This window comes from Anolis carolinensis, chromosome 1, assembly GCF_035594765.1.
Source record: "Anolis carolinensis isolate JA03-04 chromosome 1, rAnoCar3.1.pri, whole genome shotgun sequence".
NCBI lineage: Eukaryota > Metazoa > Chordata > Lepidosauria > Squamata > Dactyloidae > Anolis > Anolis carolinensis.
The window spans coordinates 362,277,833-362,296,207 of NC_085841.1; the positions used below are offsets into that span (position 1 = coordinate 362,277,833).

Genomic DNA, 18,375 nt, shown 5'->3' on the forward strand with positions numbered 1-18,375 from the left:
TTCTCTGCGGTTCTGTTTTCAGTCTGCTGCTGTTTAAACTTCTGGTACGCAGATAGAGAAGTCCTTTGACTGCAAAGCCATAACTTCTCCCCCCCCCCCCCAAAAAAAAAAATCAATTAACTGTGGAGCCAACTCACTGATATGGATTTGCTCTTTTAATTAAATGTTTCCTTTTTGCAACGCTTCCCATTCATGCATGGCTGTGCATTGTCAAACAAGGTTTCCATCCAAGTCAATATCACACATATCCCTTATAGAATACACAAAATAGGGAAATACTTTTAATTGCAGCATGCTTCTTTGCTTTTAATTAATATTTTAGGTGTCTGGAAGGAAAGTGCTTCAGTAAGCTGAACACGCAGAAGTACAGAATTGTGCAGCTAGGTGAGACACCAGCACTATTGGGCAGCATTATTAGGAAGGCTAAAGAGCTGGTAAAAATTCAAATTTCAGGATTCCATAGTGCCAAACCACTATGTCACAGAGTAAAATAAAATCCCAAAACAGGAGATGATTTTATAAATTGGTTGGTTATTCCCACTATTTCAGCAAAAAACATTGTGATAAAAGTGGAACACTGAAGGTAGAACGACATCACCAGCTGTATCACAATAGATATGAATGATGCCATCGGTCGGTCACCACAAAATAGAATATATAAGTTGGTCTCGCCTTTTACTTGCCCCGAGACAAGCAAATGGATTTCAGAAGAAGCCCTCTTTGAAGTGGTGCTTACGTCCAAGTAAATATGCATAGGGTTGGAGTCTCAGCTCATTTAAGTTGTTACCCAGGTGGCGGCAAGGACTTGGCACATGAACTCCAAAGGAAATGATTCAACATTCTTCACGATGGACCCCTCGCTTGATCTGAAGCTAAAGAAAGGTCAGGCATAACACAGGCAGGTGCTGGGAAGGGTTAACATTTTGAGTTTTCTGGGTGACAGCTCACAAAATCTTCCTGCCACTCTGGCCACAATCAATCTAGATCAGTGTCTTTTAGCCATGGAATAGGTAATACGAGGGTTGAATGAAAAGTAATGCCTCCACCTTCATAACTCAACAGATGGCAGTACTAGAATCATAGAATCATAGAACAGTAGAGTTGGAAGAGACCTCAGGGGCCATCCAGTCCAACCCCCTGCCAAGAAGCAGGAAATCGCATTCAAAGCACCCCCAACAGATGGCCATCCAGCTTCTGCTTAAAAGCCTCCATAGAAGGAGCCTCCACCACAGTCCAGGGTATGTGGCAGGTCCTGGCTTGTTCAGTAGACTCTCCTCTACAGTTCCATTTTAGCAGGTAAATTTGCCCTTTTGACTTTTTTTGTAGGATAGTTTGGCCTCCTCATTTAACAGGTCCAGCAATTCTTAGATCAGGTATGGGCAAACTTGGGTCCTCCAGGTGTTTTGGACTTCAACTCCCACAATTCCTAACAGCCTACTGGATAACAACTTTCAGTGCCATTTCATTCCTTTTCAGAGATTTATGGTTATATCAGCTTCCACCTGGAATGTGTGCAAAATGCTGACCAAACTGCTCAGGATATTGCCAAGACAGTTGGAAAGCTTAACATCAAGCTGGCCATCAATATTTTGGCAGAAGAAATGCAAAAGGAGGTAAGAGATGATTGCAGATACAGAAAGTTGCTTCCAAATCTTGCTTCTTTGTTGTGAGCATATATTTTTTTGGATTGTTGAGAATAGCCATATAGTAAAAAAGGTAAAGGTTTCCCCTGATGTTAAGTCCAGTCATGACTGACTCTGGGGATTGGTGCTCATCTCCATTTCTAAGCCGAAAAGCTGGCGTTGTCCATAGACACCTCCAAGGTCATGTGGCCGGCATGACTGCAGGGAGCATCGTTACCTTCCTGCAGGAGCGGTACCTATTCATCTACTCATATTTGCATGTTTTCAAACTGCCAGGTTGGCAGGAGCTGGAGCTAACAGCGGGCGCTCACTCTGCTCCTGGGATTTGAACCTGGGACCTTTCGGTCTGCAAGTTCAGCAGCTCAGCGCTTTAACATACTTCGCCACCGGGGCTCCAATATAGTACTTCATAATAAAAATGTTATATTTTAATCATAATTTGTCTATGTCTTGCAATATGATCTTCAGTCAGTAGGTGGCAGACTTAGCCATCCTTTGTTAACTGTCATAGCAATTAAGGTAAAGGTAAAGGTTTCCCCTGACATTAAGTCCAGTCATGTCTGACTCTGGAGGTTGGTGCTCATCTCCATTTCTAAGCCGAAGAGCCGGCGTTGTCCGTAGACATCTCCAAGGTCATGTGGCCAGCATAACTGCATGGAGCGCGGTTACCTTCCTGCCGGAACAATACCTATTGATCTACTCATATTGGCATGTTTTCGAACTGCTAGGTTGGCAGGAGCTGGAGCTAACAGTGGCCACTCCCACCGCTCCCGGGGTTTGAACCTGGCCACCGGGACAAATTGCAATTAGAGAAAGCTAAAGCCAGACCTGGGAGTTTGATTAGGGCTCCCTAAACAGTGGGATTTCAATATACCCTCTTATAGGGTCTCCAAAATATTCAAAGACTAAGACTTGGATGAGCCAAAGTACAAGAAGAGGAAAATACAAGAATTTAGGGGGGAGAAGAAAAGAACAGAAAGAAAGAGAAAGACAATCCAAGTGTGGTGGAGGGTGAATAAGGATTTCTAGTTCTTAGGAAGTCATGCTGACCTATGATATTTTGCTACTTGTAACAAAGGGGACAAGATAGCACAGCCTTCCTGCATGTTATGTACATAGGCCAAATGGACTTTGTGGCACAAAGCTTCAGATGAATGGTAAGTATTGGGGCAGCATCTCTAAGGCATTCCCCCATTCTGCCTGGTGGTGGAGTTGGCATCATTGAAATATTATTGGTGAATACAATGGTCCAGAATATTTGTTTTCTTCTTCTTAGGAGGCACCTGAGAAAACCAGCACGCAAGCCAGCATGGTCCTTCTCTCTCTGGCCGGTTCTCACTTCAATGACGTGATGTACGAGCTTCAAAGGAACGTCAAGACTGGAACACTTCCTCACCACATGGTCTTCAGGACTCTGGGAAACCTGGCCTCTCGTTACGGTCTGGCAGCTCCAGTCCTTCAGCCACCCACATCTAGATCGCTGGCCCCCAAAGACTGCTCCTCCAAACATTTTGGACTCCAGCTCCCACAATTCCTAACCATTGGACAAGCTGGATGGGGAGGTCTATGGCCCTATCTACACTACCATATTAAATACCTATTCTATGGTTTGAACTGGATTACATGGCAGTGTAGACTCAAACAATCCAGTTGAACACAGAAACTATGGATTATCTGATTTGATAATCTGGGTTATACGACAATGTAGTATATGGATCCAGCTTAAAACAACAGAAGCACCAAAGTTTTGGAATCACTGTCTAAGGCCCCTTCTGCACTGCTAGATTATCTGCTTTGAACTGGATTATCTGGCAGTGTAGACTCTTACAATCCAGTTCAAAACTGATAATCTGGATTTTATATGGCAGTGAAGACGGGGCCTTAGAGGGAAGGAGGAAAGAGCATACCAGTCCTCTGATAATATTTTTGGGAAAGTTACCAATGACACTATAAGTAACAAAATCTGAATATGTTTCTGTTCCTGGTTTGAAAATGTTATTCCTGTTTAATTGTGCGGTCTTATACTCCAGAAACTTTGGGGTTGTTGTGTGTTTCCCAGGCTGTATGGCCATGTTCCAGAAGTATTTTCTCCTGACGTTTCGCCCACATCTATGGCAGGCATCCACATTTATGGCAGCATACCTCACAACCTCTGAGGATGCCTGCCATGGATGTGGGTGAAACTTCAGGAGAGAATGCTTCTGGAACATGGCTATACAGCCCGGAAAACACACAACAAGCCTGTGATTCTGGCCATGAAAGCCTTCGACAACACCTCCAGAAACTTTGTTTTTGTGGCTACCACAAACTAGGTTGAATTCGCTGAGACTCTAGAGCAAAATGTGCTGTAGGATGGCTCTTGCCCAAAAACAAAGTTTTTGAAGTTTAATAAGCCTTTCCCATGTTTTTATAACAGAACCAATTAAAAAATGGCATTTAGAACACAGGAACAAAAATCATGTTATATAGTGTAATCCAGTGGTTCTCAACCTGTGGATCCCCAGATGTTTTGGCCTTCAACTCCAAGAAATGCTGACAGCTGGTAAACTGACTGGGATTTCTGGGGACCCACAGGTTGAGAACCACTGGTGTAATCGGTAAGGTAGAAGGCAATAGGAAAAAATGAAAACAGCATTTGAAGTGGAGAGATTCAGGCAAGGAAGACAGGGCTGCCCTGAGTTTACAAGACCTGAGCTGGGCTCTTAAGGATAGAGGGACTTGAAAGTCTCTCATCCATAGGATCACCACAAATCAAAGTCAACTTGGAGGCAGGCAACAAGAAGAATTCGTATGTGAACAAGTACATCGACACTGTGACATCACAATGACTGCCATGGGTCAATGCTGTGGGATAGTGTGGGTTATAGTTTTATGAGGTCTCTGTCATAGACAGCTGGTGTCTCACCAAACTACAACTCCCAGGACTTCATAGCATTGAGCCATGGTGGTTAAAGTAGTATCTAACTGCATTCATTCTACAATACAGACCAGGTTTGGGCAAACTTGAGCCCTCCAGGTGTTTTGGACCTCAACTCTCACAATTCCTAACAGCCGGTAGGCTGTTAGGAATTGTGAGAGTTGAGGTCCAAAACACCTGGAGGGTCCAAGTTTGCCAAGGCCTGATATAGATAGATTGTAACAATTTCTTGTGCTTTTAGTGTACCCAAAACTAGTGCTTGCCTCCTTCTACCTGAGAACAAGTGAGGGCTTTGCCTCTGAAATTGTCCATTGGGTTTGTTTGGTACCCATCTGACCCATTTTTTATATCTCTTCCTTCTTTCCACAGCTCTCAAATGCATCCCGTTTTTGTCTCTGACCTTTCTGTATATAAGGTTGATGCTCAAGTTGCCTATGATCAGCCACATGAAGGAAGAAATATGTTATGGTGAGTAAGGAAGAAAGTGAGGAGTATCTTCCTTTCTTCTCACTTTATCCTTTGTAATTAGATGATTGATTTTTAATGATTGATTTTTAACATTATTCCATCTTTTCCCCCTTTCCTCTCTGGGTTGTGCATCCAATGATTATTACAAATAAACTTTAATAAATACTATCGATATGAGAGTTAAATTGAGACTCATTCACCTCTCCGTCTCAATTCCTCTCCGTCGGCGATCTAGCGATCTGCTTAGTCACACGAACATAAATCCACAGTTGTCAGCCGAACCCAGCGGTTCTAAATCTTTATTGCAGTAATTACAGCTATATACACAGCACAGCCAGAGAAAACTATCTACATGTCCAGCTTGATTGATGGCGACAAGCTAAGAATGTTATCTACAAACATGTCAATGCCCACATTCCACAACAGTGACTTATGCCCGGCAACTTTTGTGGAAACTACACAGTGTCACTCTAGCAATCAATCTTTCTCTATGGATTTAACTATTGCTCTACTGGAATGCTGCACACACTAGCTTTAAATCATAAGTGAAAATTTCACACTACATAAACCATAACATATAATCTATTCCACTTCAGTCATGCTCATATCATTGATAGCAGATGCATACCAGCTTGAGTACCTTTGATATTGCACCTCTCTTCATTTGCACAGTTGTGTTCTTTTGTCTATTTGTGGTCCTATGACGGAAGTACCTATAACACTTTTGTGGTTACCAAATTGGCCAAAGGTCTGGTAACCATGAATTCATACAAGGAGAGGCTTGGGGAGCCTGGGATGTTTCTCCTGGAGGAGAGAAGATAAAGAGGAGACATAAGAGCCATATTTAGGTATTTGAGAGGATGCCATATCGAAGAGAGAACCAGCTTGTTTTTTGCTCCTCTGGAGACTCAGAGCAGTGAATCCAAGCTGCAGGAAATGTAATGCCACCTGAGTATTAGGAAAAGCTTCCTGGTGGTCAGAGCTGTTTAGTGGTCAGAAGTGTTTCACATAGAGTCTGGATAGCCATCTGTTAGGAGTGCTTTGATTGTGAGATCCTACCTGGAAGAAAACAATTGGACTGGATGGTCCTTGTGGTCTCTTTCTTCTAAATAGATTATTCTAATTCAAGGTTGAGGAACTGGAACTGTTTTGGATGGATTCCCATGGGGCATTGTTATTTTGGATGCACACCAAGAGTGGGATGGACTATGGACGATGGGACTTGCATATGGGAGTTGTAGTTCACCTGCACAAACTGAACCCAGATGATATTGGATCTAGACTACACTTGGAACACAGGCAAACAATGCCTTTCTCAAATGACCCGGGCACCGCCAGGTCCCCAAGCTAGTCTATCTATCTATCTATACACATAATAATATTATGATGTAATACAATGTAATAATAATGATAATACACTATTATAATTATATATTTATATTACATGTAATATTACTAATAATATTGCAATATAGTCATATAGTACAATATGATAATATATAATGCTTATATTGTGCTATACTAATAATATAATCTATTGTATGTATATATAACTTATAAGCCACCGTGAGTCCCCTTCGGGATGGGAAGGGCAGGATATAAATGTCACAAATAAAATAATAAATAAAAAATATAAATGTATACTACAAAGGGAGGCCCCTGGTAGTGCAGCAGATTAAACTGCTGAGCAAACTTGCTGACTGAAAGGTCGGCGGTTCGAATCCAGGAAATGGAATGAGCGCCCGCTGTCAGCCCCAGCTTCTGCCAACCTAAGCAGTTCGAAAACATGCAAATGTGAGTAGATCAATAGGTACTACTCCAATGGGAAGATAATGGCACTCCATGGAGTCATGTTGGCCACAGGACCTTGGAGGTGTCTACAGATAATGCTGGCTCTTTGGCTTAGAAATGGAGATGAGCATCTTTACCTTATACTACAAAGAATGCTCGTTTTTAAAATTATGCTTGCAATCTAATGTCTGTGTTCATTTGCACAACATTGCCTTTCAACCTAAGGCAGGCATAGGCATAGGCAAACTTGGGCCCTCTAGGTGTTTTGGACTTCAACTCCCACAATTCCTAACAGCCGTAAATTTTCCCACACCTGATCTAATGATATGCTGGACCTGTTAAATGATGAGGCAAAACCTTCCTACAAAAGAAGTCAAAAGGGCAATGGCAAATTTACCTGCTAAAATGACATAGCTTATACAGTATATTTTGACCCAATGAAAGTAACATAATCATAAGCAATGCAAAAATGGTCAGCATTAGCCATTTTTGTCAAGATCTATGTAGCCATAATGCTAACTTTCATGCTAACCCAGTCCACTTGTCAGATTATGACTCCTTTCCCTGTATCTCCCAGTTATGGAAAATTTCTGCACCGCAATCAATTATTACTACAAAAACTGGAGGGTGTGTTCCTTCCCAAGAGAAGCCGAATCCCAGCTCTGCAGTCCTGTCCTTCCCATCTATCACCGTCTGATTGGCGACTGGCTCCGGGACGAGGAAACAAAAGTGAGCATCCAAACAGCTTTGTTTACAGTTCTCAATCACTTCTATCAAATACAGGTTTCTTTGTTTCAGAAAATAAGCTCACTTTGAGGTAGCAAAGCTTTATATAAGAGAAACAGGAACCAGATGCTATATCCCAGTGTTTGTCAGAACCGACAAACATTGTAAGCATCAAATATTTATATGCAGTACAAATATTTGGCAGATTATTCCCCTATTAGTCAAAATGTTACACTTTTTGTGACAAAATTCTGCTTGTGGATCAGATGTATCCTGAGTTGTACAGCTGTAAAGTAGTGGAAGTAGCTGTAAGTAGGCCACCTTGAGTCCCCTCCGGGGTTGAGAAAGACAGGATATAAATAAGGTAAATAATAATAATAATAATAATAATAATTATTATTATTATTATTATTATTATTATTCAGCACACTGGGTGCTGTGCCAAAAGATCTCAGCCGGCATTTGGAAACAATAGACATTGACAAAATTACGATCTGCCAACTGCAAAAGGCCACCCTACTGGGATCTGCACTCATCATGCGAAAATACATCACACAGTCCTAGACACTTGGGAAGTGTTCGACTTGTGATTTTGTGATATGAAATCCAGCATATCTATCTTGTTTGCTGTATCATAATAAAATAATAATAATAATAATAATAATAATAATAATAATAATAATAATATCCAAAAATACATCACACAGTCCTAAATGCTTGGGAAGCATTCAACTTGTGATTTTGTGATGCAAATCCAGCATATCTGTCTTGTTTGCTGTGTCATACTATGTCGTTGTGTCAATAATAATAATAATCATAATAATGGAACTAGTAAAGGTAAAGGTTTTCCCCTGACATTAAGTCTAGTTGTGTCTGACTATGGGAGTTGGTGCTCATATCAATTTCTAAGCCGAAGAGCCGGCATTGTTCATAGACTCCTCCAAGGTCATGTGGCTGGCAAGACTACATGGAGCACAATTACCTTCCCACCGGAGCGGTAACTGTTGATCTACTCACATTTGCATGTTTTCAAACTGCTAGGTTGGCAGAAGCTGGGGCTAATAGCAGGTGCTCACCCCACTCCGCAGGTTCAAACCACCGAGCTTTCGGTCAGCAAGTTCAGCTGCTCAGCGGTTTAACTCACTGCACCATCAGGGACTCCAATAGTGGAACTACTGAAGATTAAACCCTCCTGTTGTTTTTGATGACAACTATGGATTCTGTGAATTTATCTAAACCAGTGGTTCCCAACCTTTGGGCCTCCAGGTGTTTTGGACTTCAATTCCCAGAAATCCTAGCCAGCTTACCATCAGGAGAGAAGACTTCCAGAATATGGCCATACAGCCCAAAAGCAACCCAGCGTGGGAGCTGAAGTCCAAAGCACCTGGAGGCCCAAAGGTTGGGAACCATTCAGGGGCGGCTCAAGCGGTAAGCAAACTACACATTTGCGTAAGGTGCCATCCTCTAGGGGGCACAGCTGAGGCGCATTCTCGAGCCCAGACTCCAGCTGCAAAAAGAGAGATGGCAATGCCGCTTATCTCCTCCCCAAAGCGCCGGACCCCTTCCTTCTTGCAAGGAAGGAGGCTGGCACTTTGGCAAGGGAAATGCCGCTTTTCTCCTCCCCAAAGCCCCAGCCTCCTTCCTTGCTGCAAGGGAGGAGGCTGGGGGCTCGTCGAAGAGAGAAGCGGTGAGTGGTTGGTTTGGGGTGGGGCATCAAAAATACTGCTTGCTTACACTTGAAAATTACCTAGGGCCAGCTCTGGAACCATTGATCTAAACCAGTGGTTCCCAAACTTATTTGGCCTGCCACTCCCTTTCCAGAAAAAATATGACTCAGCACCCCTTGGAAAGGGGGTGTGGCTTAGAGGGGTGGGCGTGGCTCCTGCTCAAGAGGGCGGGGCTGAGCCTCTCCCCTAGTCCCTGGGCTGCGAGGGGAGGTGGGCGGGGCCACAAATGGGCGGCCAGGACTGGGATGGGCGGAGTTACAAGCTCTGAGATAGGGCTGAGCTTCTATTCCTGTCCTGCGGCGCCTGCCAGGACACAGGGGGCGGGGCCAGAGGAGGGGCGGGGCCTCTTCCCAAGTGCCTGACGGGGCTGAACCTCTATACCTCGCCCCCGTGTTCTAACAAGCGCCTCAGGGGAGGTATAGAGGCTCAGCCCTGTATCGCACTCTTGGGAAGAGGCCCCACCCCCACCCCTAGCCCCGCCCTTTAGTCCTAAAAGGCCTCTCAGGAGGGGTATAGAGGCTCAGCCCTGTCTTGGGCTCTTGGAAGGAGGCCCCGCCTCGTCCCCTAGCTCCGCCCTCTGTGTCCCAACAAGAACCTCAGGAGAGGTATAGATTCTCATCCCTGTCTTGGGCTCTTGGGAAGAAGCCACGCCCACTCCTCTAGCTCCGCCCCCTGTGTGTCCTAACAGGCGCATCAGGTGCTCAGCCCTGTCTCTGGCACTTGGAAAGAGGCCCCGCCCCTCCTCTGGCCCCGCCCCATGTCCTAATAGTTGCCATCACCACCCCCCTGGATCGCCCCAACGCCCACCGGGGGGCGGTAGCGCCCACTTTGGGAATCACTGATCTAAACAATGTGTAGAAAGAAGGTTAGAAGTTAAATTGTACTCTGCTGAAAAGCTGATAAGCTATACTCTGCTGTGAATGTACTCTGCTATTTTTGCTTGCTACTGTGCTGTTTGTCAGTCCAGTGTGCAGGGTTTAAGGTAGCTCATTCTTGGAAAACTGTAAGTCACACACCAGAATCCCGCTGACAAGAACATTAGGAGTATAGTAGCACCTAAGAATAGGATCCTGATAACTTCTGGGAAATACAAGATACAGTGTTGTGTTAATGCAGGAATGTCTTGAGCAAGAGTGATTCAGCAATGGACCTAATTGCCTGGAAAGGTGGTGGGGTCTCCTTCTCCAGGTGTATTCCAAAAGAGTCTGGAAAGCTACCTCCTTGGAATGCTTTAGCTGGAGATTCTGCATTGAACAAGGGATTGGATTAGATGGCCTTTGGAGGATCTTCTCTCAGATTCTGTGGAGAGCCATTTACAGGATAAGGGACAGTAACTGTACCATGTTGAATGGATATTCTTCCCATCGGTCTCTTTGGCAGGTCAAGGAGGCGTCTGTGAAAGCTCAATGGCCAATGTTAGGCGTCCTGGTTCGTCGTCGAGAGCAACAAGAGGAAATCATCCGGAATATTCCAAAAGTCCTCCTCGACAGCAAGATCCTTGACTCTTTCTTCGTCGCTAAAGTAAAGAAAGTCACGAGCAAAACATTTTTGCTAAATTTCTAATAATTGCAAAAGCACAGTAGAGAGAAAAATCCCTCTGTTTTTCTCAGCCTTTATTAAGCATAATATTTCATAAAAATCTAATGCTGGCACATTTTCCTAGACTGAAAATCACTTTGGAAATATAAATTAGAGTGCCTATCTCAAGGCTTGGCATAACATTATCATATTTGACATATTAACATTTCATCTTAGTCAGAATATAATTACAAATTGAATGTACTTTTATAACTTCGTTTCTAAGTGAAGCTACAAAGTCCTGCACTGTAAGAAACAGCTTATAAGGGATTTCTTTTATTTTGCCTGCCCGATAAGCAGGAAAACACAACAAAACAGAAACATTATTAAATCAAAGAACATTGTTTTGTCTCTACTAATTTTCTGTAGTGTCAACACACTCATTCTCCATAAAGAGAACAGAGAAAAGCAGACCAAGACTAGAAATTGTAGTGATTTGATATTGTTTGGAGGCTAACACCAAAATCTCCCCTGTGCACCATTTTTAACCATGTTTTTGCAGCAATTGGTTGTGCAGCTTGCCTTAAGCAATTTATTCATTATTTTGAAAATAATTTACCTAAACATTATTTTATTTATCCCCAGGGTAGAGACATGGCATTATCAGAATGGGGTTTGCGTATATGTGTAAGGAATGGTGGAGCAGGTTTAGGAAGTGCGAAACATGGGCAGTGTATCAAATTTGCAAATAACCAAAACCGTGAGAGTGAAACCCATGAAAGTGGAGGGAGGATTGTTTGAGTTCCCACATTTTCTCTTCACAAAAATAGGATGGAAAATATCAAGAGGAAACTTTTACTCAATCGTAAATCCATTATCCCTCCACAACTCAGATTTTTTTTATTTCCAAATGTTCTGTTTGTGTCATGAGCCAGCTGTGCATTAGGATGTCTAACAAATCCTGATTCCTCCTTTTAGATGCTCAGCCTTTTCCTTGACGTCTGCGAGGAGTGTAAACCCCACATTCCCAAGAAGATATTCCAAACTCTTTGTGACTTTGTGTTCAAACAGGTGATGGAGCAACTGTATAGTTTCTTTTGATCTTTAAAGTTGTTGCAACACTGAGAGCTTGAGAAAGCTGATTTAAGGCTACAATGCCCAGAATCCACCGACATGACCACTGTTTGAAAGATTCTGTGAGCTGTAGTCCAACACAATTGTTCCAAGCTGTAAACTAGCAAAACTTAATATTAACTGCATGTTTACTATGACAAGTACAACTACATGGCTGATGTGTGCATTCATGCTGTAGAAGTAATGCTCTTTGGTATCACTTTAATTGACATAGGTCCATGTTACAGCATCACTGGAGTCATTGTTTTGTATAGACAGCAGTGCTATTAAGTAGAGAAAGTTAAAGATCTTGTAAATAATAATAATAATAATAATAATAATAATAATAATAATAATAATAATAATAATATGATGTAATACAATGTAATAATAATTATAATTCACTATTATATTTGTATATTTATATTACATGCAATATTACTAATAATATTGCAGTATAGTCGTATAATATAATATACTGTATGTATATATACTTGTAAACTGCCCTGAGTCCCCTTCGGGGTGAGAAGGGCGGGATATAAATGTTGCTAATAATAATAAATAATAAATAAATAAATGTACAACTCCCATTGTTCCATAGCATTGAGCCAGGGAAACTAAAGGGGTGTCAAATTACATTAATTCTAGAGTTGTTGTGTGTTTTCCAGGCTTGTTGCCATGTTCCAGAAGCATTCTCTCCTGACGTTTCACCCACATCTATGACAGGCATCCTCAGAGGTTGTGAAGTATATGGGAAAAAACTAGGCAAGGGAGGTTTATATATCTGTGGAAGGTCCAAGGTGGAAGAAGGTACTCTTGTCTGTTGGAGGCCAGCATGAATGTTGTAATTAATCACCATGATTAGCATTAAAAGCCTTGCCAGAATCATGTCCTGGCTTCTTCCTGTCTGGGGGAATCTTTTGTTCAGAGGTGTTAGCTGCCCCTGATTGATTCATAAATGCTAATCAAGGTGATTAATTAAAACCTTCACACTGGCTTTTAACAGACAAGAGTTTCTTGTCCCACCCTGGACCTTCCACAGATACATAAACCTTCCTTGATTAGTTTTTTCCAATATACCTCACAGCCTCTGAGGATGCCTGCCATAGATGTGGGAGAAACATCAGGAAAGAATGCTTCTGGAACATGGCCATACAGCCCGGAAAACGCACAACAGCCCTGTGATTCCAGTCATGAAAGCCTTCGACAACCCATTGCATTAATTTTACTCTGTAGAAATGCTATGTGTATATCATATTGTTTATGTGAAGTAGTCCAGCTTAGCTTCCAAGACTGTATGGATTCCAGTCCTTTTAGGGCATTTAGGCCTAAATGCTACCAGTACCATTCCTTACTTGAATTATTTGACCTGTTCCAGATCCTCCCAGTTGGCACTCCAGTCCAACAGTCAAAGAAGTCTCCAAAGATTGTGGAGCGGTTCTTCCATCACAGCCAGAAACCTGAAATCCAAACGACGGCATTTGAAAAAAAGGCAGAGAAAGGAGAATCATCTACGTATGACCTGGTATTGGACTACTGCGTGTTTCATACAGTTAGTGTGGGGTTAAACTGTATTGCTCATCTCAACTAGGAGCACATCTACATTGTAGAACAACCATGGGCCAACTTTGGCCTTCCAGGTATTTTGGACTTCAACTCCCACAATTCCTAACAGCCGGCAGGTAATTCCCAGGATTCCATAGCATTGAGACATGGCAGTTAAAGTCATGTCAAACTGCATTAATTCAACAGAGCAAATGTATCTTCAAGAAGAGCTAAGCAGTATAGCACAATCCATGCCCAACTCTACAGATATATATTTATAATAGTGTCTATCCTCACTGTTGTCCAGGTATGCAATGTCAGCACAACAGATATAAGCAGAAGACTTCTAGGTGTAAACAATTTTCAGAATCTTGCCCTTGACAGTACTAAAATTGGGAATTGATATATTCTTTCCTTGGGAATAGAATTCTTATTCTAAAAGGCAATGTCTGCATTTTGGCCCCTTCCTTAAGCTACGCTACTAGACATCAGAGATTTAACGGGAAATAAAACTTTTTAAAGAATTTGCCTAGTCTATATATATAAAAGAGTGATGGAATCCTGGCGACCGCCAAAACAACAAAACTAAACACCCCACAACCTCAAAAATTGACAACACAACCCATCATTCATGCCTCTAGGTTGATACAACAAAAAGAAAAGAAAAATAAAGTCCTAATTAGAGGGAGAGGAATAATTGTTTTTATCCAATTGCTGCCAGTTAGATGGCTAAGCTCCGCCCACTTGGTCTCCTAGCAACCCACTCACCCAGGGGACAGGCAGAGTTAGGCCTCACTTAGGCCTCTTCCACACTGCCTATAAAATACAGATTATCAGATTTTAACTGGATTAGATAGCAGTGAAGACTCAAGGCCCTTCCACACAGCTATATAACCCATATAATCTTATATATTATCTGCTTTAACTGGATTATCTGGACTCTACACCTTTACCCTTTACCTTAATTACCACCAATTCCTCAATACTTTATTTCCCATACCACCATACTTCGCCACAGCAACGCGTGGCCGGGCACAGCTAGTTCTTAATATGATAAGATAACTCCTTCCTCTGAAATCTTCTTTCTTCTGCTTCTTGCAGTCTGTTTATGGAGAACAACAGCTCTGCAGAGATCATTGCAATATCCTTATGGATTCTTTTGGCCATTTAGGTAAGAATTGGAAAACTGAAAACTGGCTCTATGGCTCTCTGTCTTCTGCTGTGACTTATTTGGATTGGAGCTCAGGCATGCCAAGAACTCGAACCTGTATTGAAAAAGTGGTTTCTCTATACAGTACAGATGATTACATAGGAAATCGTGGAACAAGTTTGAGGCTTGGAGGGTTATATTACACAAAGCACAGAGCACTGATGCACATTAAAGGATTTCTTTCATGTGAGTTTCATGTGTAGCTGCCACAACTTGAAGCTAGCTTCAAATTGCATTAATCAATCAGTGTAGATGGGGTCTAAGACTCTCGATACAAGGGTTCAAATCTCCTCTTAGCTATGGAAACTCACTGGGTAACTTTGGAGAAGTCACATTCTCTCAGTCCAATTAAACTCAGTGATAGATTTGCCTTAGGGTAACCATAAGTTGGAAATGAATTGAAGGCATGCAACAGCAATGCATAAATATATCCAATGGCATCAAAGGTGAAATGTTTGTGTTTTCTGAAGTTGGGACTTCTTTTCTCACCCAGTCTCCTGTTGCCCTGCGGAAGCACTGGATTTCTTGCAGACCCAGATGAAGGAAGATGCCGAAGAAATCCGAGTGGAATTCTTAAGGAACCTGAAAATGATTGTGGGCAGGGATGAGCGTAAGTCACAAACGGCATTCCCCACATGTGCTTTTGTGTACATCTACTCTGCCATAGTTCAATGCTATGGAATCCCAAGAGTTGCAATTTTAAAGTGGTGTCAGCTTGCATTCATCTGATACAGAATCTAGACCACAATACTTGGAGGATCCTGCCTGGCAAGAAATGCTAAAAATTAATAGCCAAAGTTCCAGATTAAAATTAACTCACCTAAGCAGCCAAAGACAAGAACAGAGAAACAAGAGTCCCCAGTGGTGCTGCAGGTTAAACCACGGAGCTGCTGAACTTGCTGACCGAAAAGTCGGCAGTTCAAATTCGGGGAGCGGGGTGAGCTCCCGCCTGTTAGCCCAAGCTTCTGCCAACCTAGCAGTTGCAAGTGTGAGTAGATCAATAACTTCCATTCTGTTGGGAAAGTAACGGCGCTCTATGCAGTCATGCCAACGACATGACCTTGGAGGTGTCTATGGACAACGCCGGTTCTTCAGCTTAGAAATGGAGATGAGCACCAACCCTCAGAGTCGGACACGATCAGACTTAATGTCAGGGGAAAACCTTTATCTTTACCTATGTAGAAACAAAACATAGCAGCTGTTTTCTTGGTTTCTCCCTGGCTGCTTAAAGATGAGGAGATTATGACTTTTCTAGGTTTAACTGAACAAGGATATTGCAATTCCTTTGTCCCTGAGTCATTGCCTGGGGCTAGTCAACCCAAGTAATAATAATAATAATAATAATAATTTTATTTGTATCCCGCCTCCATCTCCCCCAAAGGGGACTCGGGGCGGCTTACAGCAAAATCAAAATACAAACAATGATAAAATATAAAACATCAGGACAAAAACAAAAACCAATAAAAAATATACACAATAAGTTAAAAAACACAATGCAGAATTAAAACATCAGGTTAAAAACAATGAGGTTGCAATAGTGGATAAGCAAAGTATACGGTGCACATTATGGGTAACAAATTCATAAATAGATAAAGTGCATTAGAATCATTTAAGGTCACATTAGGTACGGTAGAGAGGAGTCCTGAGTAATATCAATCAATCAGGAATCGGGAAGAGCGACCAATGCAAAAGGTCGAGGAGGATAATAATTGTGATGGAAAAAAGATGATCTTAACCAAAGGCCTGAGTGAAAAGCCAAGTTTTCAGACTCTTCCGAAAGGCCATCAAGGTGGGGGCTTGCCTGATCTCCCTAGGCAGCGAATTCCATAACCGGGGGGCCACTACAGAGAAGGCCCTGTCCCTCGTCCCCACCAACCGTGCTTGCGATGCTGGCAGAAGCGAGAGGAGGGCCTCCCCCGATGACCGAAGAGACCGTACAGGTTCGTAGGGGGAGAGACGATCCCGAAGGTAGATGGGTCCCAAACCGTTTTGAGCTTTATAGGTGATCACCAGCACTTTGAATTGGGTCTGGAAAATAAGCGCCAGCCAGTGGAGCTCCTTAAACAGGAGGGTTGACCGTTCTCAAGAACCAAGGCTGCCGAGCGTTGAACTAATTGAAGTTTCCGGGCCGTCTTCAAAGGCAGCCCCACGTAGAGTGCATTGCAATAATCCAATCTAGAGGTAAATAAGGCGTGGACCACCATGGCCAAGTCAGACTTCACGAGGTATGGTCGCAGCTGGCGCACAAGTTTTAGTTGCGCAAAGGCCCTCCCGGGCACCGCCGACACCTGAGCATCAAGTGTCAGCGATGAGTCCAGGAGGACCCCCAAGCTACGGACCTGCGCATTCAGGGGGAGTGCGACCACGTCAAGCACAGGTTGCCACCCAATACCACGATCAGGCATGTGACTGACCTGGAGGACCTCTGTCTTGTCAGGATTAAGCTTCAGCTTATTCGCCCTCATCCAGCCCATCACAGCTACCAAGCACTGGTTCAGTATCTGGGGGGCTTCCTTGGAGTTTGGTGGAAAAGAGTAGTAGAGTTGGGTGTCATCTGCGTTGAGATGGCACCGCACTCCAAAACTCCGGATGACCTCACCCAGCGGTTTCATGTAGATGTTAAAAAGCATGGGGGACAGAATGGAACCTTGCGGGACCCCACAGGTCAATGGCCAGGGGTCCGAGCAGGTGTCCCCCAGCTTCACCAACTGGGAACAGCCCTCCAGGAAGGACTGGAGCCACTGCAGAGCAGAATCCCCAAGGCTCATCCCAGAAAGCCGTCCCAGAAGGATACCATGGTTGATGGTATCGAAAGCCGCTGAGATGTCCAAGAGAACCAGCAGGGTCACACTCCCCCTGTCCAGTTCCCTGCGGAGGTCATCCACCAAGGCGACCAAAGCCGTCTCGGTACTGTGACCAGGTCTAAAGTAAAGTAAAACCAAGTAAAACAGAGGTCAGGAATTCCAGCATATTGGCTATATGTCCATTTCTGTTATAAATATATATAAACTATGATGAGAAGGTGTATACAGATCTAACATGGGAAGGGGATCCTGGCTGCTGTTAGTCCTGTTCTAAAGTGGCCAAGACTTAATCTCTTTTATACCATTTCAGCCTGAGATCCTTGACAAACTATAGGTCTCTAGCTATAGATCCTTTTTATTGTGTGTCAGTATTGGTGTTCGATAACACATCCTACAGTGTAGAGCAGGCATAGGCAAACTTTGGCCTTCCAAGTGTTTTGGACTTCAACTCCCACAATTCCTAAACAGCTGGTAGTCTGTTAGGGATTGTGGGAGTTGAAGTCCAAAACACCGGGAGGGCCCAAGTTTGCTCATCAAAATATAATGCATTTCTTCTTTACCTCCAGAAAGTTCAACCAAAAATCGCAAGAAACCGATTGTGGAAGCTGTGAAATGCCTGATGGATGACCACCGTCAAACAGTAAGACAACAAGGGATAGTTTGCTAGTACAGTCAGCCATCCACACTATTTTAGTTTTATTTGATAGAATACCTTTAGAAATCTCTTAAGTCCTCTAGTGCAACGATATGGTCAATTCACTATGGAAGTTAAGTATAAAGTTGTGTTGGAGGAAGTAGAGATTCTCTAGAAAGTAATTAATTAACCGCCCCGCATTAAGCGGTCCCTAATTTCTCTACTTACAGTTGCAGCTTTTTTCGAACTGCTTAGGTGGACAGTAAGCTGGACTATTAA

General features: G+C 43.0%; 1 protein-coding gene across 1 annotated transcript in view; it reads left to right on the forward strand.

Moving 5' to 3' along the window:
* The first annotated feature begins 656 nt into the window (after positions 1-656).
* mroh2b (maestro heat like repeat family member 2B) overlaps positions 657-18,375 on the forward strand; it is an 81,253-nt gene continuing 63,534 nt past the window's right edge. The window contains exons 1-11 of the mRNA XM_008120824.3: positions 657-882; positions 1,477-1,613; positions 2,920-3,082; positions 4,930-5,028; positions 7,397-7,548; positions 10,653-10,793; positions 11,769-11,861; positions 13,282-13,428; positions 14,550-14,619; positions 15,152-15,268; positions 18,029-18,102. Of these exons, the coding sequence (XP_008119031.2) occupies positions 813-882; positions 1,477-1,613; positions 2,920-3,082; positions 4,930-5,028; positions 7,397-7,548; positions 10,653-10,793; positions 11,769-11,861; positions 13,282-13,428; positions 14,550-14,619; positions 15,152-15,268; positions 18,029-18,102 (1,263 nt within the window). The 5' untranslated portion in view covers positions 657-812. The remainder of the gene's footprint in view (positions 883-1,476; positions 1,614-2,919; positions 3,083-4,929; positions 5,029-7,396; positions 7,549-10,652; positions 10,794-11,768; positions 11,862-13,281; positions 13,429-14,549; positions 14,620-15,151; positions 15,269-18,028; positions 18,103-18,375) is intronic.